At 35.7% G+C, this 22128-nt stretch overlaps 2 protein-coding genes across 2 annotated transcripts in view; one reads left to right on the top strand and one right to left on the bottom strand.

The window, feature by feature from the left end:
* Window positions 1–16641, top strand: part of LOC141292600 (5-hydroxytryptamine receptor 4-like) — a 31504-nt gene extending 14863 nt beyond the window's left edge. Inside the window, exon 6 of the mRNA XM_073824634.1 lies at window positions 13912–16641. Coding sequence (XP_073680735.1) covers window positions 13912–14005 — 94 coding nt within the window. The 3' untranslated portion in view covers window positions 14006–16641. The remainder of the gene's footprint in view (window positions 1–13911) is intronic.
* A 1387-nt stretch (window positions 16642–18028) lies between these two features.
* LOC141292040 (protein regulator of cytokinesis 1) overlaps window positions 18029–22128 on the bottom strand; it is an 8439-nt gene continuing 4339 nt past the window's right edge. The window contains exons 9-13 of the mRNA XM_073824011.1: window positions 19458–19604; window positions 19000–19095; window positions 18800–18922; window positions 18474–18572; window positions 18029–18284 (exon numbers count right to left, since the gene is read on the bottom strand). Coding sequence (XP_073680112.1) covers window positions 18219–18284; window positions 18474–18572; window positions 18800–18922; window positions 19000–19095; window positions 19458–19604 — 531 coding nt within the window. The 3' untranslated portion in view covers window positions 18029–18218. The remainder of the gene's footprint in view (window positions 18285–18473; window positions 18573–18799; window positions 18923–18999; window positions 19096–19457; window positions 19605–22128) is intronic.

Genomic DNA, 22128 nt, shown 5'->3' with positions numbered 1-22128 from the left:
CACAGCCTTTCACATTTTCCATATTCTACACATTTTTCCGGAGGTATGTCTGGAATGTGACGTTCTCCCAACCGAGGAACATTTGGGCGGCTTAGCGCTATAGCCATGTGGTTTAAGTCTGGTCTCTACTCATGCGGAGGGCTTTGAGTTGAGCTTTCTGAATCCGTTCAATGGCAGCCGTACTCACGTTTCACTCGGTGTGACTGAAAGCTTCACGTTTGTGAGAGGAACTTTGGACCTTTGGCTTAATCAGAACCAGGTACCGCAAAAGATTGCGTCTTTCCAAGAATTAATAATGCAGGACTGTGTTCGAACCCTATTCAGAAAGATATGTACATGTTAGCAAGTTTGAAGGTAAACATCTCAGACGTTCAGGTTCAGCCAAGGTCAAATCACACAGCCACAAAGCCAAGAAATAAAACCAAAACATATGAGAGAATGTTTTATTGTTGCTATTCAATTTAATAAGCAGCATGATTGAGGAATGAGAACATCCCAAATAGCGTTTTCTCGCTGATAACTTCTTGAATAGAAGCTGAGATGAAGGTGGTCACATGTTTTATGGCCCTATCTTAGATTAAGGACATTGTTGTTATTGCTGCCTAAAAACGTCCTGTTGGAGATCAAAATTAAATTTGATAGCACTGTGCGTTGCCGTGGCCCTGCACCCTGACATCACTTTTATTCAAAGACGGACAGACCTGTCTCAACACATTTTTAAAAACCTGTGATTGAAGCCATTTTGACGCTAACTCTGCCTTGTGATGAATTTGACACTGCAGTAAGGGCCTTAAATATTGATTGTGATGTTTTAGGGTGTCAGCTATAATAACTGTGCAGTTTTAGTTTCTGCCATTAAGATCTCAGACACTTAGAGTGGGTTAACAGGAGCAATGGGTTAATGTGTCTGATTGATTTTACAATGTACTTCACAAGCTCTTCCTCCTTGCCGAAACAGTTATTAGTTCTGATTGATTTTAGAAGTGGCAGTATTTTAGCAACCCGTTATACAAATAGTGCCAGTGATGAGCAAACCTCCTCGCTCTGTCTAAAAAAAGGCATTACTATTAATTATTTTGTGTTTATAAACTATTTCATTATATATAGCATATCATAAAAGCTGCTGAATCTTGGTTTGACTTTCAGCATTGAGTTTCTGTCTAAATTGTTAAAGGAATAGTTCATCCAAAGATTCAATCATCAGTGTAGTTATTGTTAACTATGAAACTAAAACTGTTAAAAATAGTTTTTGGTCATTTAAATAAAGCTTAAAGAAAAGAAAATATTATTTGAAAGCTTCAAAATTAGAAATGTCATTTTGGCAACCGACTGAAATAAGTTTAAAGGGATAGTTCACCCAAAAACGAAAATGTTGTCATTAATTACTCACCCTCTTGTTGTTCCAAACCTGTAAGACTTTTGTTCACCTTCAGAGCACAAATTAAGATATTTTTGATGAAATCCAAAAGCTTTCTGATCCTCCATAGCAACACAACTACCATGTTCAAGGCCCAGAAAGGTAGAAATGACATTGATAAAATAGTCCATCAGTGGTTTAACCTTAATGTTTTGAAGCTACAAGAATATTTTTTTTTTGGGTGCAAGGCTCTCGGATTTGATCAAAAATATCTTAATTAGTGTTCAAAAGATAAACAAAGGTCTTACAGGTTAGGAATTAGTAACAGAATTTTAATTTTTTAGGTGAACTATCCCTTTAAGTTTTAAGTTAAAGTACTAAAACTACTAGAACTGAAAAAAAAAATGATTTAACGCTACAGTTTAAGTCAAAAGTTTACATACACTTTGCAGAATCTGCAAAATGGTAATTTTACCAAAATAAGAAGGATCATATGAAATGCACATTATTTTTTATTTAGTACTGACCTGAGTAAGATATTTGACATAAAATACATGTACATATAGTCCACAAGAGAAAATAATAGTTGAATTTATAAAAATGACCCTGTTCAGAATTTTACATACACTTGATTCTTAACACTGTGTTGTTACCTGAATGATTCACAGCTGTGTTTTTTTCTTTGTTTAGTGATAGTTGTTTATGAGTCCTTTGCTTGTCCTGAACAGTTAAACTGATGGCTGTTCTTTAGATAAATCCTTCAGATTCCACAAATTCTGTGGTTTTTCAGCATTTTTGTGTATTTGACCCCTTTCCAATGATGACTATATGATTCTGAGATCCATCTTTTCACACTAAGGGCAACTGAAGGACTCATATGCAACTATTACAGAAGGTTCAAACGCTCACAGATGCTTCAGAAGGAAACATAATGCATTAAGCTGGGAGGATTTGAAGATCTGGGTAAAATTCGCAAATTTTGTCTTCTTGGAAACATGTAAGTATCTTCTGAAGGGCAGTACTAAGTGAAAAAATATGATATTTAGGCCAAATAAGAAAAATGTACACATCAAAAGTTTACACCCCTGGCTCTTAATGCATCGTATTTCCTTTTGAAGCACCAGTAAGCATTTGAATCTTCTGTAATAATTGCAACTGAGTCCCTCAGTTGTCCTCAGTGTGATGGGTCTCAAGATCATACAGTCATTGTCGGAAAGGGTTCAAATACACAGAAATGCTATAAAACCACAGAATTTGTGGGACCTGAAAGGTTTTTCTGAAGTACTGTAGGCAGTTTCAAGTCAAACAGGGGACTCACAAACAACTATCACTAAACAAAACAAAAAAAATACAGCTGTGGATCATTCAGGTAACAATACAGTATTAAGAATCAAGTGTATGTAAACTTTTGAACAGGGTAATTTTTATAAATTCAGCTATTATTTTATCGTGTGGACTATATGGAAACGTCTTTTGTGTGAAATATCTTATTCAGGTCAGTACTAAATCAAAAATAACATGCTGTGTGATCCCTCTTATTTTAGTAAAATAATTAACATTTTGCAGATTCTGCAAGGTGTATGTAAACTTTTAACTTCAACTCTATATAGAATTACTAAAAAAACAATGTTTGGCAATAATGTATGTCTTTATGCATTATATTTGAAATTCACTTTTATTCTATGGAAAAGGGCAGTATAAACATCCTGCTAAACTTCTACTTTTAATGTTCAGTGAAAGTAAGTTTACAGAGGTTTGAAATAACTTAAGCTTGAGTAAATGACAATTATAAGTTTGGGTCTATCTATTTTAAACTTTGCATTTAAATATAACTTAGTCTTAAAGAGTTAGTTTACCCCAAAATAAAAATTCTGTCATTAATTACTCACCCTCATCTCATTCCAAATTGTAAGACCTTTGTTCAACTTTATTAAAAATCTTTTAATTAAGTTGTTATTTTTGTTTTCTTTGCGCACAAGCTTTATAAAATTATGGTTGAACCATTGATGTCACATGGACTGTTTTAATAATATCCTTACTACCTTTGTGTGCAGGGTCAGAAAGCTCTTGTATGTCATCAAAAATATCTTAATTTGTGTTACGAAGATAAACAAAGGTCTTACAGGTTTGGAACGACATGAGGGTGAGTAATTAATCACAGAATTTTCATTTTTGGGTGATCGAACTTTTTCAGACCGGTTATATTAAATGTAAAGCTAAAATAGATAGACCCAAACTGAAAACTGTAATTTTCTCACGCTCAAGTCATTTTAAACCTTACTTTCTTCCATGGAAAAGTAGATGCATTTTTGGGTGAACTACCCCTTTAAAATCTGCGTATTAATTTAATAATTTCTTTGATAACTATTAAAAAAGCTCAAATAAAAAAACATTTAGATAATTATTGGTGTCCAGGCAGTAACCTGAACACATTTTATCTCTACTGTTTCTCCTGTGTAGTCTAAATGAGGTTCGGACTGAGCATTTGAAAGGTATCCGCTATAACCCTCCGCTGATGTTTCCATGTTTGGTCAAAACTGCACCAGTTTCCCTCTCAGCTGCAACAAATCCTTGGGTTTCAGGTTAATGTCAGGTCAGGCTATGAGTTGGTCATCAGACTAATGGATAGGGCCTTGCATGCGTATCTATTTTAAATCATTTCCCCTGTGCTTTTAAAAAATGTTCACAGGGAGTCACATTAATTATTGCACTCCCATTTCACAATCCTTGTTAATTGTTTTTGGCTTGTTTTGTAATTGTGAACATTGAAAATGTTGTTCATTTTAGATTTGCTTTAGAATTCTGATTAAATGATCAGTTGTGATTTTTAAAAGCTGAAATGATCTCTCAAGTCGGCATGAAAAAACTGTTTTGACATTGTTTTGCATTTCTTGTTTTAACGCCAATGGCAGATTGTTCAGGCATCCAGAGGGTTTGTTCCCCTGTGTCCGTGTGAACATATGGATCCAGTGTAAAGGCGGTGCCAAATTTGTCAGGAATAATTATTTAAACATACAACAGATATTTAGCCGGGGGGGGATTTCATTATATGGCCTCTTGTTAACTTTCACAGTTTTGTTTTGTATCATTTCTTTCCTAACGCAGAATGTGCACGGATTACTCTGGAAATGCGGCCCGATATGTACAAGCGAGGAATCTGTATTCTCTTGTGGTTTGATTCGTTACAGATGTTTGGGATGTTTTTAAGTGATCATACAAGTTCGACGTGGTTATGTTTGATTTGGATATCAAAATGAAGGTTTGTTTGGTTAGATATATCTGCACACATTCTCTGGACCCGTCTTATTTTTGACCACCCGTACTGTCTGTTTTATCTTTAGCAAAGTTCACAGTAAGCACAGTGCGGTTTGCTGTGAAAGTAAACTTGTGTGCTCAGTTTCAAGTCACACTTTTATTATTATTGTATACCAAAATGGAAATTGGTCATGGGAAAAAAACTCTTCATGAAGAAAGAAAAGTGGATAATGTTAAATGTGTAATTTATATGTCAGGCACAGTTACAGATGACTGAGATAGACTAATTACTGCACTCAGACTTAATTACTTTAAGAGCAGAAGGTTGAGTGATGTTAACGGATGTTCCTCTTCTCTGGCATTAATTGGTCTGTGCAGTTACTCGTTGGATTTTATTTGCTCATTCGATTCTGTTTCCAATCGATATCTGCAAATAATAGAGGACGGTGTTTCTCTGTTAATGTACAGTCTTTCAGTCATTATCGCAAAATAAACCCTGACGAGGTAATTAGGACACAGAAGAGGAATGAAAGACATGAAATATTCATTTGAGATAACCAGAGAATCGCTTAGCTCCAGCAAAGACAAGAAAAATACTTCCTCACAATGTACGAAATAATGGCACTAGCAAAAAAATGAAAACTGCAACAATATAACTGTAATAACACTGAAGTCATCTGAGGTCATTTTTTCTACAGCAGAAAGAAATGAGATGCTAAATGGCAGCGGTTACATTGAGCATGAGTATATAAAAGTAGCACCAATTTCAGTTAAGTTGCAGTCCCTTTTGCAAAAGTTTTGTCGGGAAAAAAGGTGCATTGAACAAGGTGCATTGTCAAAAGCATTTAGGCGAAACACTCATTCACATATTCCTGTTGGAATGACTGGATTTTGCCTGTAAATATTTCATTATCAATGGTAAATAAAAGTTATGGAAGGCCGTTAAAAAAAAATTAACACAGGTAATTGCAACTTTATACTCTCACAATTCTGACTTTTTATCTCACAATTGTGCGTTTATATCTTGGAGTTCTTTAAAACTCGTGAGTTTTTATCTCGCAATTCTGAGAAAAAAGTCAGAATTGTGAGTTTATATCTTGCAATTCTGATTTTATAACTTGCAATTGTGACTTTTTTTATCAGAATTGCGAGTTTTATCTTACAATTCTGAATTTTTTCTTGCAATTGTGAGTTTATATCTCACAATTCTGACTTGTTTTTCTTGGAATTGTGAATTTATCTCTCACAATTTTGACTTTATTTCTTACAATTGTGAGTTATCTAGCAATTCTGACTTTTTTGTGCAATTGTGAGTTTATATCTTGTAATTATGACTTTATAACCTGCAATTGCAAGTTTATATCTCACAATTCTGACTTTATTTCTCACAATAGTGAGTTTATATCTCACAATTCTTTACAACTTGCAATTATGAGTTTATATCTTGCAATTCTTTTTTTTTTTTTTTTTTTGCTGTAGTGAGTTTATATCTCGCAATTCTGGCTTTTTTTTCTTGGATTTGTGAGTTTATATCTCACAATTCGGACTTTATTTCTAACAATTTTGAGTTATCTCGCAATTCTGATTTTTTTTCTTGCAATTGTGAGTTTATATCACAATCTCAGTGGCGGAAACTGGCTTCCATTAAAAGTACCTTTGAATGATAAAATTCAGTCATCGCAATAGAAATCCGCTCAATTGGAAATCTGAGGAATGTAAACCCTGCACAGATTTTGCATTGAATTTGCAAGTTTCACCACACTGACCAATATAGAGTTTGATTGACTGGCCTATCATAATGCCGAATCTGACATTTTTTGTCCAAACAAACCAGACAGGAGAGCAGATTACCTTTGGAAGACTTGAACTTGAAAACTGGTGTGTTTTGACATCTTTCCATGGTTGAAACAACATACCTTCTGATTAATTAGTTTATTTTATGCTATAACTAGCAAAGAGGAAGAGATGATCGGTTGATGTGCCACTTGAACTGAGGCGCTACAGCGATCTGTCACGACACATTAAAGAGCCATAAAACAGTATTTATTGTTTAAAAAATTAGTTTTGAAAAATTGGAGCTGATACTTTGTTTGATACTGGGTCTTTGCGACGTGTCAGTTGATAACGGTGCTTAATGCATCGCTACACTATTGATAGTGAACAATTGACCAGCTTTGTCTGCAAAATTTCATAGAAGTTTTGCAAACGTGACTGTTGCTTTTACCTAGAAGAGCAGATATATTAGATGGCTGGATGGCACAGTGACCAATCTGAAATGAATATTCCAGCAAGCTACCTAAACACAAGTTTATTTTTCATCACTTGTCTTTTATCTTCTATTTGCCCCCTCATCTTTCATTTCTGTTCTTCTCTGGGGATGTTGAAAGATTTTTTGATAGCTTCAAGCTAAGGACAGATAGAGATGAGGACAGAGATCAGTCAAAGAAGAAAGCTTTAAGTGCCAGGCTGTTCTTTTTTACAAAGTTTTCAAAGCTCAAAGCTCGCCTGGCCTGTTGTAGGAATCTGTTTTGGCATATGGGGAGAATTATTGGACATTAGGAGTATAATGTAGCTCATAAAGCGGGAACTCATCTGAACTGGATTACTGATCTTATCAATCTCAGTCTTATTATAGAACAGTTCATGAGAACGGCCTGAAAAAGGTTCCAAGGCACGTCTGTCGACCCACAGAGTTTCTATTTTCTGTTGGGAGATTAATAACAGTTAGCGCTGATTGCAGAGTGCTAACTGCAAAATTATTTAAAGATTTCTTTTTTATTAGAACTAGAACATCTGGTCAGCAATACAATTTGAAGGGATAGTTTACCAAAAAATGGAAAATTACTTGCTTTCAAGTTGTTCCAAACCTGTATGAATTTCTTTCTTCTGTTAAAGGATTGGTTCGCTTCCAGAATAAAAATTTCCTGATAATTTACTCACCCCCATGTCATCCAAGATGTCACCCTGTCTTTGTTTCTTCAGTCAAAAAGAATTAAGGTTTTTGAGGAAAACATTCCAGGATTTTTCTCTATATAGTGGGCTTTAATGGGGATCAGCGGGTCGAAAGTCCAAATTGCAGTTTCAATGTAGTTTCAAAGGGCTCTTCACAATCCCAGCCAAGGAATAAGGGTCTTATCTAGCAAAACGATTGGTCATTTTCTGATAAAATACAAATTTATATATTTTTTAACCACAAATGCTTGTCTTGCACTAGCTCGACTTCACACATTATGTAATCACGCAGGTGTGGCATAGGAGGAAGTACCGACCCAGTGTTTACAAAGCAAACATACAAAGAAAGTCAAACGCCCTTTACAAAGAAAGGTAAAACAACGATGTCGGATGATTTAGAAGTTGGAGGAGAAAATGAGATGGAGTTTTTTGCCCTACCCTACCTTTTTTGAACCAAAGCACACAGCCGAAGAACTAACCACATGTGACTTTTCCAACATGATTATGTAATGCGTGAAGACATGCATGCGCATCGCAGAGCTAGAGCAAGACGAGCATTTGTGGTTTAAAAGTATATATTTTACATTTTTTTTAGAAAATGACCAATTGTTTCACTAGATAAGAGCCTTATTTCTTGGCTTGGATCTGGTAAAGCCCTTACACCAGTGGTTCTCAATCTTGGTCCTGGGGGACCCCTGCTCTGCACATTTTGCATGTCTCCCTTATTTAACACACCTGATTGAGATCATCAGCTCATTAGTAGAGATCCATTAACTGAACTAACAAGCTGAAGATCTCAATCAGGTGTGTTAAATAAGGGAGACATGCAAAATGTGCAGAGCAGGGGTCCCCCAGGACCAGGATTGAGAACCACTGCCTTACACGATCCAAGCTGCATTGAATTTGGACCTTTAATCCGTTGGTTCCCATTGAAGTCCACTATCCTGGAATGTTTTCCTCAAAAACTGTCTAGTTACCAACATTCTTCAAAATATCATCTTTTGTGTTCGACAGAAGAAATCCATACAGGTTTGGAACAACATGAGGGTGAGTTAATTTTCATTTTTGGGTGATCTGTCCCTTTAAAATTTCACTGTGTGTCTTAAAGGATTAGTTCATTTCCAGAACAAAAATGTACAGATAATGTACTCACGCCGTTGTCATCCAAGATGTTCATGCTTTTCTTTCTTCAGTCGTAAAGAAATTCCGTTTTTTGAGGAAAACATTTCAGGAATTTTCTCCATATAGTGGACTTCGATGGTGCCCGCGAGTTTGAATGTCCAAAATGCAGTTTAAATGCAGCTTCAAAGGGCTCTAAATGATCCAAGCCAAGAAATAAGAGTCTTAGACGATAGGTCATTTTCTAAAAAAATTTTTGTATACTTTTTAACCTCAAATGCTCGTCTTGTTTACCTCTGCAATGTGCATGCATACTCTGTGTAATCTGGGTCAATACAGTTAGGGTAGGTTGAAAAACTCCCATCTCATTTTCTCCTCCAACTTTAAAATCGTGCAACATCGCTGCAGAAGTACCGACCCAGTGTTTACAAAGTAAACATGCAAAGAAGGTCAAACGCCCTTTACAAAAAAGGTAAAACAGCGATGTAGGACAATTTTGAAGCTGGAGGAGAAAATTAGATTTTTCGATAAACCCTAACTGATTTTTCGATAAACCCTAACCCAGATTACACAGAGTATGCATACGCATGGCAAATGACTGATTATTTTGCTAGATAAGACCCTTATTCTTCGGCTGGGATCGTTTAGAGCCCTTTGAAGCTGCATTTAAACTGCATTTTGGAAGTTCAAACTTGAGGGCACCATTGAAGTCCACTATATGGAGAAAAAAACTTAATTTCTTTACGACTGAAGAAAGAAAGGCATGAACATCTTGGATGACAAGGGGGTGAGTACATTATCTGTAAATTTTAAGAAGTTCCCAGAATTTTAGAAAAATTAAACATTTTAATACATTACCCACCCCTTTATGTACATAATGTACAAATAACAAACCTGCTACACAGAGTTACAAGGCATTCTTTGAGTAAAAACTAACATGGTTTTAATTTCTGACAGTTGATTTGATAAGAATAATTTGATTAGATTTCACTCTGACATTCAAGGGTAATCACATTTTATTCTGGGCAGCAGAAGCGAACTCATTTACTTCTTAGAAATCTTATTCTTCACTGATTCATTTGCTTTGTAAAAGAATGTTGATTTATGTTTAATTTGCTTATTGCATTGTACAACTACCAAACCTTGGATTGATGTGGTATTTATGGAAGCCTTTTCCGCCACTTTGCAGTTCATATCTCACAATCCAGACTTTTATTCATAATTGTGAGATATAAAATCAGAATTCTGACATTTTCAGAGTTTACATCTCGCAATTTGTTTTGAAGGTTTTTCCACTATGGGTTAAACAATAAAAAAGGGAATTTTGACTTTATATCTTGTAATTTTGAGTTTATGTCTAGCATTTCTGACATTTTTTCACCAAATTATGAGAAAAAAAGTCAGTATTGTGAATTGTATGGTCCTTACTGGTGCTTCTGTTGTGTTCACTATAAACTATTTTTGTATAAAACAATTCTCCTATTGTTTACAATGGAAAAAATTGCATTAAAACAACATGAGGGTGAGCGTGCAATGACAGAATTAAAATTTTTGGGCAGTAAGCTGAGATGTAAAATCTTGCATCCATTTTTAAAAAGGAAGGAAAGCCAGTCGGAGAGATGAGAAAGTGATGAGGAACTTAGTGAGTTTGTGGCTTGTGTGACAGTCAGGCTGAGAATTCCTCAGTCTTACCCTGCCGACCCTCAGCCAAGATTCACTTGAGTGCAACTCACATGAGTCAATCACTCTATACTCCCCCAGCATACTTGAACCCAAGACACATTCTTTCAGCTGTTTCGCTCCACCAAACAGCTGTTGTTGTGCTGTATCATGGTTAAATGAACAACATGCTGAGGAAAGAACCCTGTGGAGCCCTATTCATGCAGGACAAACGGGATGTGACACTCACGCCATCCGTGCTGAAGAGTTTTGTAGTGCTCAGCTTAAACGCACTATAATGTGTGACTGGGTAGATGTGTAAAAAGTGCAAAGTCTCATTCTAAGACGTTCTGCAGTGAGCTCAGGTTCGCTGAAATCTACTGTAGTGCTGAGATAATGCAGATCAAGTGCTAGTTTTAGAGTTTATGCCTCACATTCTGCTCCTTCATGATGATGGTTTCTTTTTTAACATTAAGCACCAGCTGCAGTCATTCAAACTGAGATGTAGGAAGAGTATGAAAAGTGGAAGGGACACATAATAAACTTAGTTTGGCTTAATAATAAAAGACGATGGAACATTTGCCTAGTAGTTGCACACAGTGCCAGAAATGACCATTTTTAGCTTTTAAATGCAGTTTGAGAAGTGAAAGCAACACACTTACTTCTGTTTCTAGTTTTGAGCATTAGCTTAATAAATCAATTACTGGTATGGAATATAAACAGGTGGACAGCATACAACATACTTAGGCCCAACTATTAATGATTATAATAAATGTAGTTTTCATCCAAAACTTCTAATAGGGTCAATTTAGCTGAATTGTTTTATGTTTTGCTATTACAGAACACTTACACTGCTACTAAAATGTTTTTTCTAGGTCTATTTTAATAAAATACAGTAGAAACGTGATCTGTTACAGTTTTTTACAGATGCTAGGACACATTTCTAAATACTTAGGTCACTTTTGCAAAACTCTTCACACAATTCTCCTAACCGACTTTCAGCTTGGCAAAGCAGTTAATTTCACATTCAAAATGCACTACAACTACCAAAACACTTTATTCAGGTCTCAAATAAACTCATTCTTCCAGAACACTAGCAAAGGTTGACAGCCGACAAACACACTTTTTCACCCACAAAACAATGGCCTAAAAAACACTAACAACATGTAGCATTACACAGTGTTTTCTTGTGTAAAACAAGGACACATCTCTGTTTATAATTGCAATATATATTGTTTAGAACTGCAATATATGTTACTGGAATGAATCAGGCATGATGCAGAATTCGTCAATATTTTATGTTGTTTATTTATTTTTATTTTTTTGCACTAAGTAATTCCAAAATACAAGAATTTGTATACACCATCCACTGATACAGATACAATAGTAATGCTAATCTACTGCATTTTTAGATTTGAAATATGTTTCAATAAAATATTGCTGTTGAATTTTGCTGTCTTATTCAGTTTTGCATTATGTTATTGTTTTGAACATAAGTTTAACAGTTTTGAAAACAGTATATAAGCATGTGCAAAATGTCTTGTACGTACAAAGATTTTTGGCAGTTGTTGTGTCTGAGTGAGAAAAGAATTCATGAAATTTGAGAGATGTAGTCATTGAATGCATTTTGTGCCAAAACAATGATAATTGATCCTCAGTTTAGCCCACATAGACTTCTGTTGTGCTCACTGTGTGAAGAGTTTTGCAAAAGTGGCCTAAGTATTGAGAAATGTGTCCTAGCGTCTGTAAAAAACTGTAATACAATTGAATAAAATAATTGTTTTCTATTTTTATGTATTTTAAATATAAATTACTCCTGTAATGGCAAAACTGAATTTTCAGTGTCACGTGACCCTTCAAAAATCATTCAAATATGTTATTCTGGTGCTCAAGAAACATTTATCATTATTATTAATGTTGCAAATGTCTTTTTGATAGAAAAAATATTTCTTTGATGGAAAAAAACATAAAAAAACCAGCATTTATTTGAAATGGGTATATTTGTGGTCATTTTATTAAATTTATTGTGTCCCTGCTGAATAAAAGTATTAATTTCTTAAAAAAAATATATATATAATGCAACGGATACTTTCGAAAACACTGCAGACCCCGTTTTAGTTTAAAAACTCCAGGGTTTACACTAGTGCATTTTCATTATAAAACAGCGTTTTAAATTAAAACAATCCTCGTCTACACTGGCATTTTCACTGCGTTTCAGAAACTATCTCCGTCTGCACTACACAACCGAAAACCCTTGTCACCCTATGGCTGCATACGTCATCAAGAATGTCTTATTTAAAAGAATTAACTGTAATGAAATTTACTTTTATTCCTTGGGGTGTAAAAATACTGTAATTTCTTCTTTTTACTTTGCAATTTAACAGTTACTTTTCTTAAATGAGATGCAACAAATGAGCGTGATGTCATTGTTTACACAGGAGTCAAGGATACGCAGAGTGTTCGCCATCATTTTTAAAAGTCTCTGTTTTAGTCCATTTACACTGGGGCAACGTTTACACTAGTGCGTTTTCGTTTTAAAACGCATAACTTTTGCTACAGTTTAGCCTGTCATTTACACTACTCTGGCATTTTTCACCCTCGAAAGTTTTTGAAAGTTTCCGGTTTTGAGGATCGAAAGCACTGGAGTAGTGTAAACAACAGGCAAAACCGCAGCAAAAGTAAACAAAACAAAATGAAAATGCACTAGTGTAAACGTAGCCTTAAAGTCAAGATTTAATCTATGACAATAAACTTGTCCATTTAAATTAGGTTGCATTATAGATTTATTCAGAATGGACACATTAAAGAGTTTTCCTTCCTGCACTTAAATAGTTAAAAAATCACGCAAACGCGGGAATTGAAATGCACGTGTCTTATCGAATACCTGGTTATTTTAAATTTGGAACCGGTTCTCGATACCCAACCCTATATGTGACACTGGAAATTCAGTTTTGCCATTAAAAGAGTAAATTACATTTAAAATATTTAAAAATGGAAAACAATTATTTAACTAAATTGTAATAAAAGATCACAGTTTCTACTGTATTTTAAAATACAGACCTAGAAAAATAGACTTTTGAGTAGTAGTGTATGTGGTCTGTAACAGCAAAACATTAAAAAATTCTGGTAAATCGACCGTATTCGAAGTTTTGGATGAAAACTACAATTATTATAATTAATAATTAGTCACAGATGTCATCTAAATAGCAACTGTAACACAGAACTGAGCATTGTGAAAGTTTTCTGTTTGACTCTCTTAATGGATTAATGGATGTGCACCATAATTGTGCAAAAACTCTTCAATAAGGTTTAATTAGATGTTAATGGATGTCTAAATTTGGTCAGAGGAATGCTTATCTGTGATTGACGTTCATGGTTTGCTTGAAGTTTTTTATAAAACCATTAAGAGAGATCCTTTGAAACCACACTTTCTCAAAAGCTAAAACAAACATAAGAACAGCTAAGAAGTGTACTGACGGATTGAACCCATTAAGGATGTGTATTTTAGCTAAGAATCTGTCTTAAGCAAGCAGAATGTAATTGTATGTTTTCTGTTTTTCTTTCTTCAGATTGTCATTTCTTCAAAACCGACGGTACAGTGACAATTCCAACCGATTTCTGTCATGCGAGCTGGAATCTCAGGAGTCTGTTGGAGCATCATAGCTAAGAGTTGCAGACCGAGGAGAACATACAGACTGCCTACATGGGAAATATGTGTCAAATCACGAGACTTCATTGCCATTTACTTTTGATGATAAGTAACAAAAAAGATTGTTTTTAGGCCTATTTGGCAGAACTTCTACATTATGTAAGAATGACGTTAGCATGCAGGTATTTTATCAGACAGCCTAAAATCATAAATGCAACCAGATAAAATGTCCAGGAAAGTTCGAAGAGATAGGTGAAGTTTGAAAAAGCACTACAAAGAAAAAATAAGGTACACATCAAAGGAAAAGTTCACCAAAAAATTAAAATTGCTGAGCATTTATTCACCCTCAGGTCCTCCAAGAAGACCATCATTTGCTCACTGGATCGTCTGCAGTGAATGGGTGCCGTAAGCTAATAAAAAACTTCACAATAATCGTCCATAATGTTTATATTTCATAATAACGCTGGAAAAGACCCATCCCCTGTTCCCCTCTCACATCAAAATCCACCAACATGTTTGTTTAGAAAAAAGTGACTTGTAAAAAGTAATAGAGGACTTGTATTTTAGCCCAGGGGTGTCAAATTTGTTCCTGGAGGACCATTGGTCTGCAGAATTTAGCTCCAAGCCTAATTCAACACATCTAAACCAGCTAATCAGGATCTTCAGGATCTTTCCAGACATCTGTTTTGGAGCTGGTTACATTCTGCGGGACATCTGCCCTCCAGGACCAGAGTTTGACACTTGTTCTTCTGACAGTTTGGAGTTAAAAACATCTTAAAAATGGATTTGTTTCTTACCACTATGCAGCATTTCACTTAACAAGATGTTAATTGATGGACTGGAGTTGTGTGGATTACTTGTGAATAGTTGTGATGTTTTTATCAGCTGTTTGGACTCTCATTCTGACGGCACCCGTTCATTAGTTACAAAGTTTTTGGGATTGACAAACGCATTTACTTACAAGTGTGAGTCTCGAAATGTCCTGCGTCTCGAAAAAGAGGGTTTGCACTTGCTTCACGGTTTGGTCAGTTACCCAGATGCGTGGCCCTGTTGGAGGTACTCGGATGTAAACAACAGCATTGATTGCATGGATAATGTACATCTGAATATGTTGTTCTGCTACTTTATGCTGTCTAAACCATAGAAAAAAAACATGTGGACGCTGCTAAATCAAATAGAAAAGGACTTAGTAAGCAGGAAAGGTGCAATAGTTTGACAAACTCAAGTTAATATGTGGTAAAGATACATACCAGCAGTATTAATTAAGATATTAGCCTAATATTTAACCTACCTGACCTGAAATAATAAGAACAAACACAAATGTAGTCAATACTCTTGCCCTGGAAATCCTGGTTCAGTTTGGCCAACCACAAATGCCTTTTGTTCCTCAGACAGTTTTTGCACTGTTCTTCTTGATTTATCACTTTTGGCAGTCTGTAGTACTCCAAATGTTTTACCAGTCCGACCGATTAGTACAGCCCAAAACATGACAATAATTGACCATTTTCAGGGGCAATAATCAGCAAAATATGCGAGTTTTGTTCGGTTCAATGGCAAGTTGGCCAATTGCCGACGCGTCGTGAAAACACTATATTCCTTAACAGTATCCATAAAGAAAGTGACCAAGTAATATTAAACATGATCCACAGAACTGAAAGACTTATAACTTTAAGATAGGACAAGAGTCCAATCGAGCCGCGAGCTTATCCGTCAAATCTTCATTAACCGACAGCAGCAGCTTTGATATTTGGGTGGAGAGCGGAGGATTGGAGTGGCGCGAAGAACAAATCTGATGGAGGCGCCTCCGGTGAAGAAAAACTGACTGGATATAACGTTAGAACTTTCAGAAGAAAGAAGGCTAATTTCTCCTCACTGTAAGTTACCGTAACCACACGCAAAACTCGATAGAAACGCAACAGAAGATAGTATATCTTTGACTGTATGTGACAGACAAAGTTATCCAGTCCTGTTCCGTTAAAAGTGTAAGTTCGGTTACAGAATGCGGTTGTCACGCCCGTAAACAACCCTACTACGTTTGAACGTAACTGTAGTATCAAGGACTCAAATACAGGACAGACAACCGACGATCGTGGCCGTCATGTAGGCTAATACTAAATTACTTGAAATCTGTTCAGATGAAGAAACAAACTCATCTTTATCGTAGATGGCCTGATGGTGAGTCCATTTTCATATTAGTTTTTGGGTGAGCTATTCCTCATTTTTCAAGCTATGGGGTTGTCAACTTGCTGCTTCTCATTTATGTTGTCGTTTTCATCTTTCAAGTTAGGAGGAACATTTCTGCTTCAGCTGTAAAGGCTAACAATGACAAATATATACTGCTCTGCAGGCTTGTCATTTAAGCATGTGATTATTCTTGCATCCATTGAACCTCAACTGCTCATTTTTTCAGACTAAGGAAGTTGATACTCCCTCTTTATTCATCAACGTATTTATGTTGTACATGTACAGTTTTGACTTCTGTGAAAAGAAGCAGTGGCTTGTCACTGTGTGACATTTGTACTTTTATTGTATCACTGTGTAATCAAACTTAATTTAATGTACAGTGTATCTGGACAATGAATCTGAAAAAAAAAAACTGTTGTCAAAGTTTCATAAAACTATATAAAAACTCCATTACATAAATGCTGCAGTTTGATTGATGTGCCATTGTTCTTTCCATTGTCCTCCAGACAGCTAGATGGAGGTTCCTAGGAGACAGCTAAATGCTGAAATATTTTAATTGCATAATGCTTCATATGGCTTTGAAAGCATTAGCTTGATCAGGCCATTACATTGTTTTGCCCAAATGAGCCAATTACATGTCGAGGCATCAAGTGCCACTCAAAAATTCAAACTCGACCATCAAAGATCTAAATTACTGTCCATTTGGGAAACAAATGTGAAGACGATTTCAAACGTGAAATTTTAGAGCAGCTATTCCAGCATGAGGCCACACAACAGATGTTTTATGCTCTGCCAGAGACAATCAACCTGACAAAACCTAATAATACAAAGATCTCTGAAGTACTGCTTTGACGTCCACTCACAATACACATTACTTTTCAAAGGTTTGAGGTCAGTAAAATTATTTAACGTCTCTTAGGACAACCAAGACAGCATTTTTGTTCAAAGATAGAGTAAAAACAGTATTGTGAAATTGTATTCCCATCTAAAACAGCTGTTTTCTATTTTAATACATTTTAAAATATCATTTATGTAATGACAGTCATTAGTTTTCAGTGTCACATGATCCTTCAGAAATCATTCTAATATGCTGATTTGATGCTCGATTAAAAAAGTTAACTTGCAGAATAAAAACGTGATGTAGGCAAACCTTGTGTTCACAAAGCGAACGTACAAAGAAAGTCAAATGTACTTTACAAAAAAAGGTAAAACGATGTCGGAAGACAATGAAGTTGAAAGAGCCCCTACCTTGTTGCCAAGTCTGCAATGAATGGACTTGGAATTGGGATGCATTAACACTGTGTCTGCAGGTTTAAGTGACCCCAACAACGTGATAATAATCCCATGGAATATAATTTTTTTTTAGGGGAACCCAACCAAAAAACATGTATTTTATGTATTTATTTCACAGCTGGAATCGTGTAGAGCCCTTTGAAGCTGCATTGCAACTGCTATTTGGACCTTTAACCCATTGGCCACCATTGAAGTCCACCATATGGAGAAAAATCCTGAAATGTTTTTCTCCAAAAACCTTAATTTCTTTGTGACATGAACATCTTAGATGACATGAGTAAATTATCAGGCAATTTTTAATCTGTAAGAGAACTAATCCTTTGATGCATCCTTTCTTTCTTCTTACTGACCTCAAACTTTTAAGCAGTAGTGTGTAGTCACGATTCCTAGTGATTCAGGAACTGTGTACTGTAGTCTATAAAATAAATAAGCCAAATTAGAAATGTATAAAGAAACATTTTATTAAAAGTGCTGTACATACATAAGAAAAATGACTGACCTTTTATATGCTAATATATACATAGTCTTACTAGGCAAGTAAATAATGACATAAAAATAAAGCAGAATAAAAACTTATGTAATTGTGGCTTTTAAAACAAACAAAACAAGTCTTTGGAAAGTCACTGCACTGGTAGTGAAAAGTAAACAAGACAAACACCTGAGAAGAGTTGTACCCCGTACAGTCTCAATCCTGACATTATTATTTGTGACCTAAACCTGATAAAAAAATAAATAATAAAAAAAGTTCAATCAAAGCATTTCTTTAACGGTGGAATTGAGAAAAGCATCGGTGTTGGCTTTCTTGGAGAGCTCGCTCTGTAATAGGAAACAAGATAAAACATGTCAACACATCTTTACTAACTGAACACTGAATTATTATTATGTGTGGGCCTTAAAATGTTAATGATCTCCCTCAGAGGAATTAGCGGTCACAAATGAGCATCGTTCTTATCGCTGATGTTCCATTAATATACATCCGGGGAAGTGCTGAGTGATTGGGCTTACGGTAAAGGCAGAGTAGCTCATTGGAGCTGGTTTCTTGTCACTGTTGAACTCCTGCAGCGGCACGCGTAGGCTAGAGCTGGCCTCTGTAGTTTTGGTCCTCTGTTGGACCAAAGACAAAAACACACAAAAATTAAGAAACATCACTGATCTTTAACATTAAGACAAATACAGATGCAACAGTTCCATCTAGTGTTAGCATTTGGAAACTCTCTAGTTTAACACTGAATTTATGTCTAACCACAATCTGTTTTGTTCTGATCGCAAGCCAAAGGCTTTGATCAGAGAGTTGAATTGAGATTGAAATGCCCCAGGCAGATGGTTTTAACCTTGGCAGAGAGTTGAGGTCTTCCTGGCACACACAAAAATGTGGTGGATGAGCTGCCGCTGCTGCTGCTGGCGCTACTGGTGCTGCTCACGGTGGCAGTGCGAGGTGCCAACATATTAGCCGTCTGAAACAATTGGAAGATTATGTGTTTTGATAAAATGCTTGTTTTTGCACATCCATGCTTAGGGAGAAAACAGATACCTTTTTAATTTTGTTGGGGGTGGGGGTGGTATATGTTGATCCGAGAGGTCTCTTTGTGGGAGTTTTAAACTGAGAAGTTTCGGTTTTCTTTGTCATCTGAAAGACAGAGTTTAGTAAAATAAATCTCTAAGTATGTAAATGCTTCAAGGAAACATACAGGTCCCTCTATAATACAAAACACAGCATCTGATATTCTGCGGATGCTTATGAACATGTAAAATACATTTAATATTCCATGGTTTGAATTAAAACCTAAGGGAGTATCACTTGAGTGCAGTTGATGACGCTTTGAAGTAACGCTTGGGTGATCAAGAATATTTCAATATATAAATAAGCTTTCCTTTATTGGCTGCATCCTTTTTTTCTTTTCTTGCATCCTTTCCTCTTATGAGTGGAGCTAAGACGCAAGGAAAGTAAACAAGGGTGCACAAATGAGATAAGTACCCAGTGAATCTCACCCGTTCATTCTTCTCCTTGTCTTTCTGCAAGCGATGCTCTTCCCACTGGGTGGAGATGTAATCCATGATCCTTTGACCTTGCACAAGAAAGGAAGTCCCCTGATTCTTTTCCCAAACTTCCACACGGCTTTTTAACTCCTCTTCCAGCTGTTTGTGTAGAAATACACAGGCAAATTGACATTATAACCACACAACCACAAATTGTTTACAGTAGGATTAATTCACTCAAGTTACAAAAACAAAATTACTGACATTTTTTCGTCCAATGTAAAAATGTAATATTGTCCCGCTTTACTGGAATATTAAATTATGATCTTAAAGGGATAGTTCACCCAAAAATAAAAATTCTGCCATTAATTACTTTTATTCCATTTATCTTTGGAACACAAATCAAGATAGTTAAGTAAGTTAGGCCATCGAATATAGTCCATCTGACATCAGTGGTTTAACCTTAATTTCATGAAGCTAAGAGAATACTTTTTGCGCAAAGAAAAAAAATTACTTTATAGCTGCAAGGGGCGATTACTGGCGTTCAAGCGCTTTAAGGCATTTAAGCACGTGTGTGTGTGTGTGTGTGTGTGTGTGTGTGTGTGTGTGTGTGTGTGTGTGTGTGTGTGTGTGTGTGTGTATGTGTATGTGTATAAGACATTACATATTATTTAGCAAGCCTGTGACCACCTAAATCAATGTTTTGGTCGGGCCCCTTTTCTAAATGACCCCGTTATAGCTTTCCTAAGGGTAAACTTAAACTTTTTTTGATAATTATTAACCTAAAGAGTCCAGAGAATTGTACTGCAATGTTTTTTTCCAGATTGAGCCAAAAAAACCTATGACTAGTTCACAAAAGTTTTATTTTCTCAATCATTTAACCAACAGTTTGATTGACAGCTGTGGTTCTAGAGACAAAGTTGTTCAGAATGAGGAGTTCTATTGTATGATATGAATATTGTGCAAAAAACTGCACAATATACCATCATTTGCGCCCTTGGAAAATGCAATATTGCCCCCCAGTGGCCGATTTCTTTCAAATTTCTCACAGACCTTTAGGGCCATTAATAAAATAGGCCTGTCGATATTCGTTACGATTGACTTCTGTTAATCTTGTAATAAGTTAATAAATAAGTAGGTAATAAGTTAATCGGCCAACGGCGGCCATGTTTTTTGAGATACGCAAACATCCTTATACGTTCAAATGTCCAAGACTGTGCGTACCAATTTTCATGTCAATAGGACAAGTGTGTGCATAGTTATGGCCCTTATGTTTTTTCCCTTTTATAGCTCCACCAAATGGCCAAGATCTGCAACTTTTTTCATGTGACCTCAGATTCAGCTCTTACATACACATTGTGCATCTCATTCCGTTCAAAAGTTATAGCCATTTAAGCAAAATCAGCCCTGCCCCTTTTCGAACGTATTAGCGTCCCTATGCGACAGAGTCGAAAGTTCAACTTTTCTTTGATAATTTTTGATATTCACTCTCCAGAGAATCTTCCTGCACTTGTTTGGTTCCGATCAGGCAAAAAATCTCAGACTAGTTCGCAAAAGTATGTTTTTCAAAAAAAAAAAAAATACCCAAAAATTCCAAGATGTGCATTTTGAGCCAAAGATTCCAACGACATAAGCATGCAACGAGCAGTTCAGGAGTTATGAGTGATTTTATACTTTATCACTGTAGTTTAAAGTCTGTACGACTGTACAATTTGTTCTGCATATATATATATATATATATATATATATATATATATATATATATATATATATTAGGGATGTCACAATACTCAATATAATACCGAACCGTTCGGTACGACATCCACGGTTCAATACGCGCTTGTGAATTGCGGTTTTTCGGTTTTGCATCTAAATATCTTCCTTCCTTTTATTTCTCTTGGAATTTGCTGTATGTTTGCCCACGATTTCATGTGCTGAAATGAGAAAACGCTTCCCCTCTTATATTTGAAAAAAATAACGCAACACGCAGAGCATCTTCCATTCTAATGACATGCAATGATAAGCCTTTCTAAACCTGTTGTCCAACAAAAGTTATAAAAACAAGTTACAAAAACATTATAACTTGTTTTTAATTCACAACATGTTGAGTGTTTGAAATAACTTCCTTAATGTTGTGATCTGATGTGGATTCTCATCACAGAATGAGGCAGACGATAAATTCTATACTCATATTCAATGTATGTCGATTAGCAATGGCTTATGAAAATACCCGAGATGGCTTGAAGAACACAGATAAACCATATATTATTGCAGACGAGTGTTTATTGTCCTTAGATTTCATCATTCAAAACGTTTACCTTTATATCTTGTTTTTAATAAGTTACAGCAATAGCGATGCTTTTATCCATATTAGAGAAGATGGAACTGAACGTTATTAGCGCTACTTCTTTGATGCATATGTGCTTTGTTTGTTTTTGCACAAGGGCGCCCTCTGGCATCCAGTATGAACGAAACCCATTCTATTTTGCGTAAAAATCAAAAAAATTATACCTCTCTCTAAAGAAATTAAGCAGACACATACTAAACCACACTTTATTTAGTGTGCAGAGGTTTACAGGAGTATTTTGTTAATTTGTTCCAAAAAAAACCACACTGAAGTGGCAAGATATCAGAACCGAACCGAACCGAAAACCATGGTTAAAAACCGAGGTACGTATTGAAC

The sequence above is a fragment of the Garra rufa genome, chromosome 19, assembly GCF_049309525.1.
Source record: "Garra rufa chromosome 19, GarRuf1.0, whole genome shotgun sequence".
Taxonomy (NCBI): Eukaryota; Metazoa; Chordata; class Actinopteri; order Cypriniformes; family Cyprinidae; genus Garra; species Garra rufa.
Note: the sequence above shows the minus strand (reverse complement) of the source record. Positions and strands in the feature narration are given on the sequence as shown.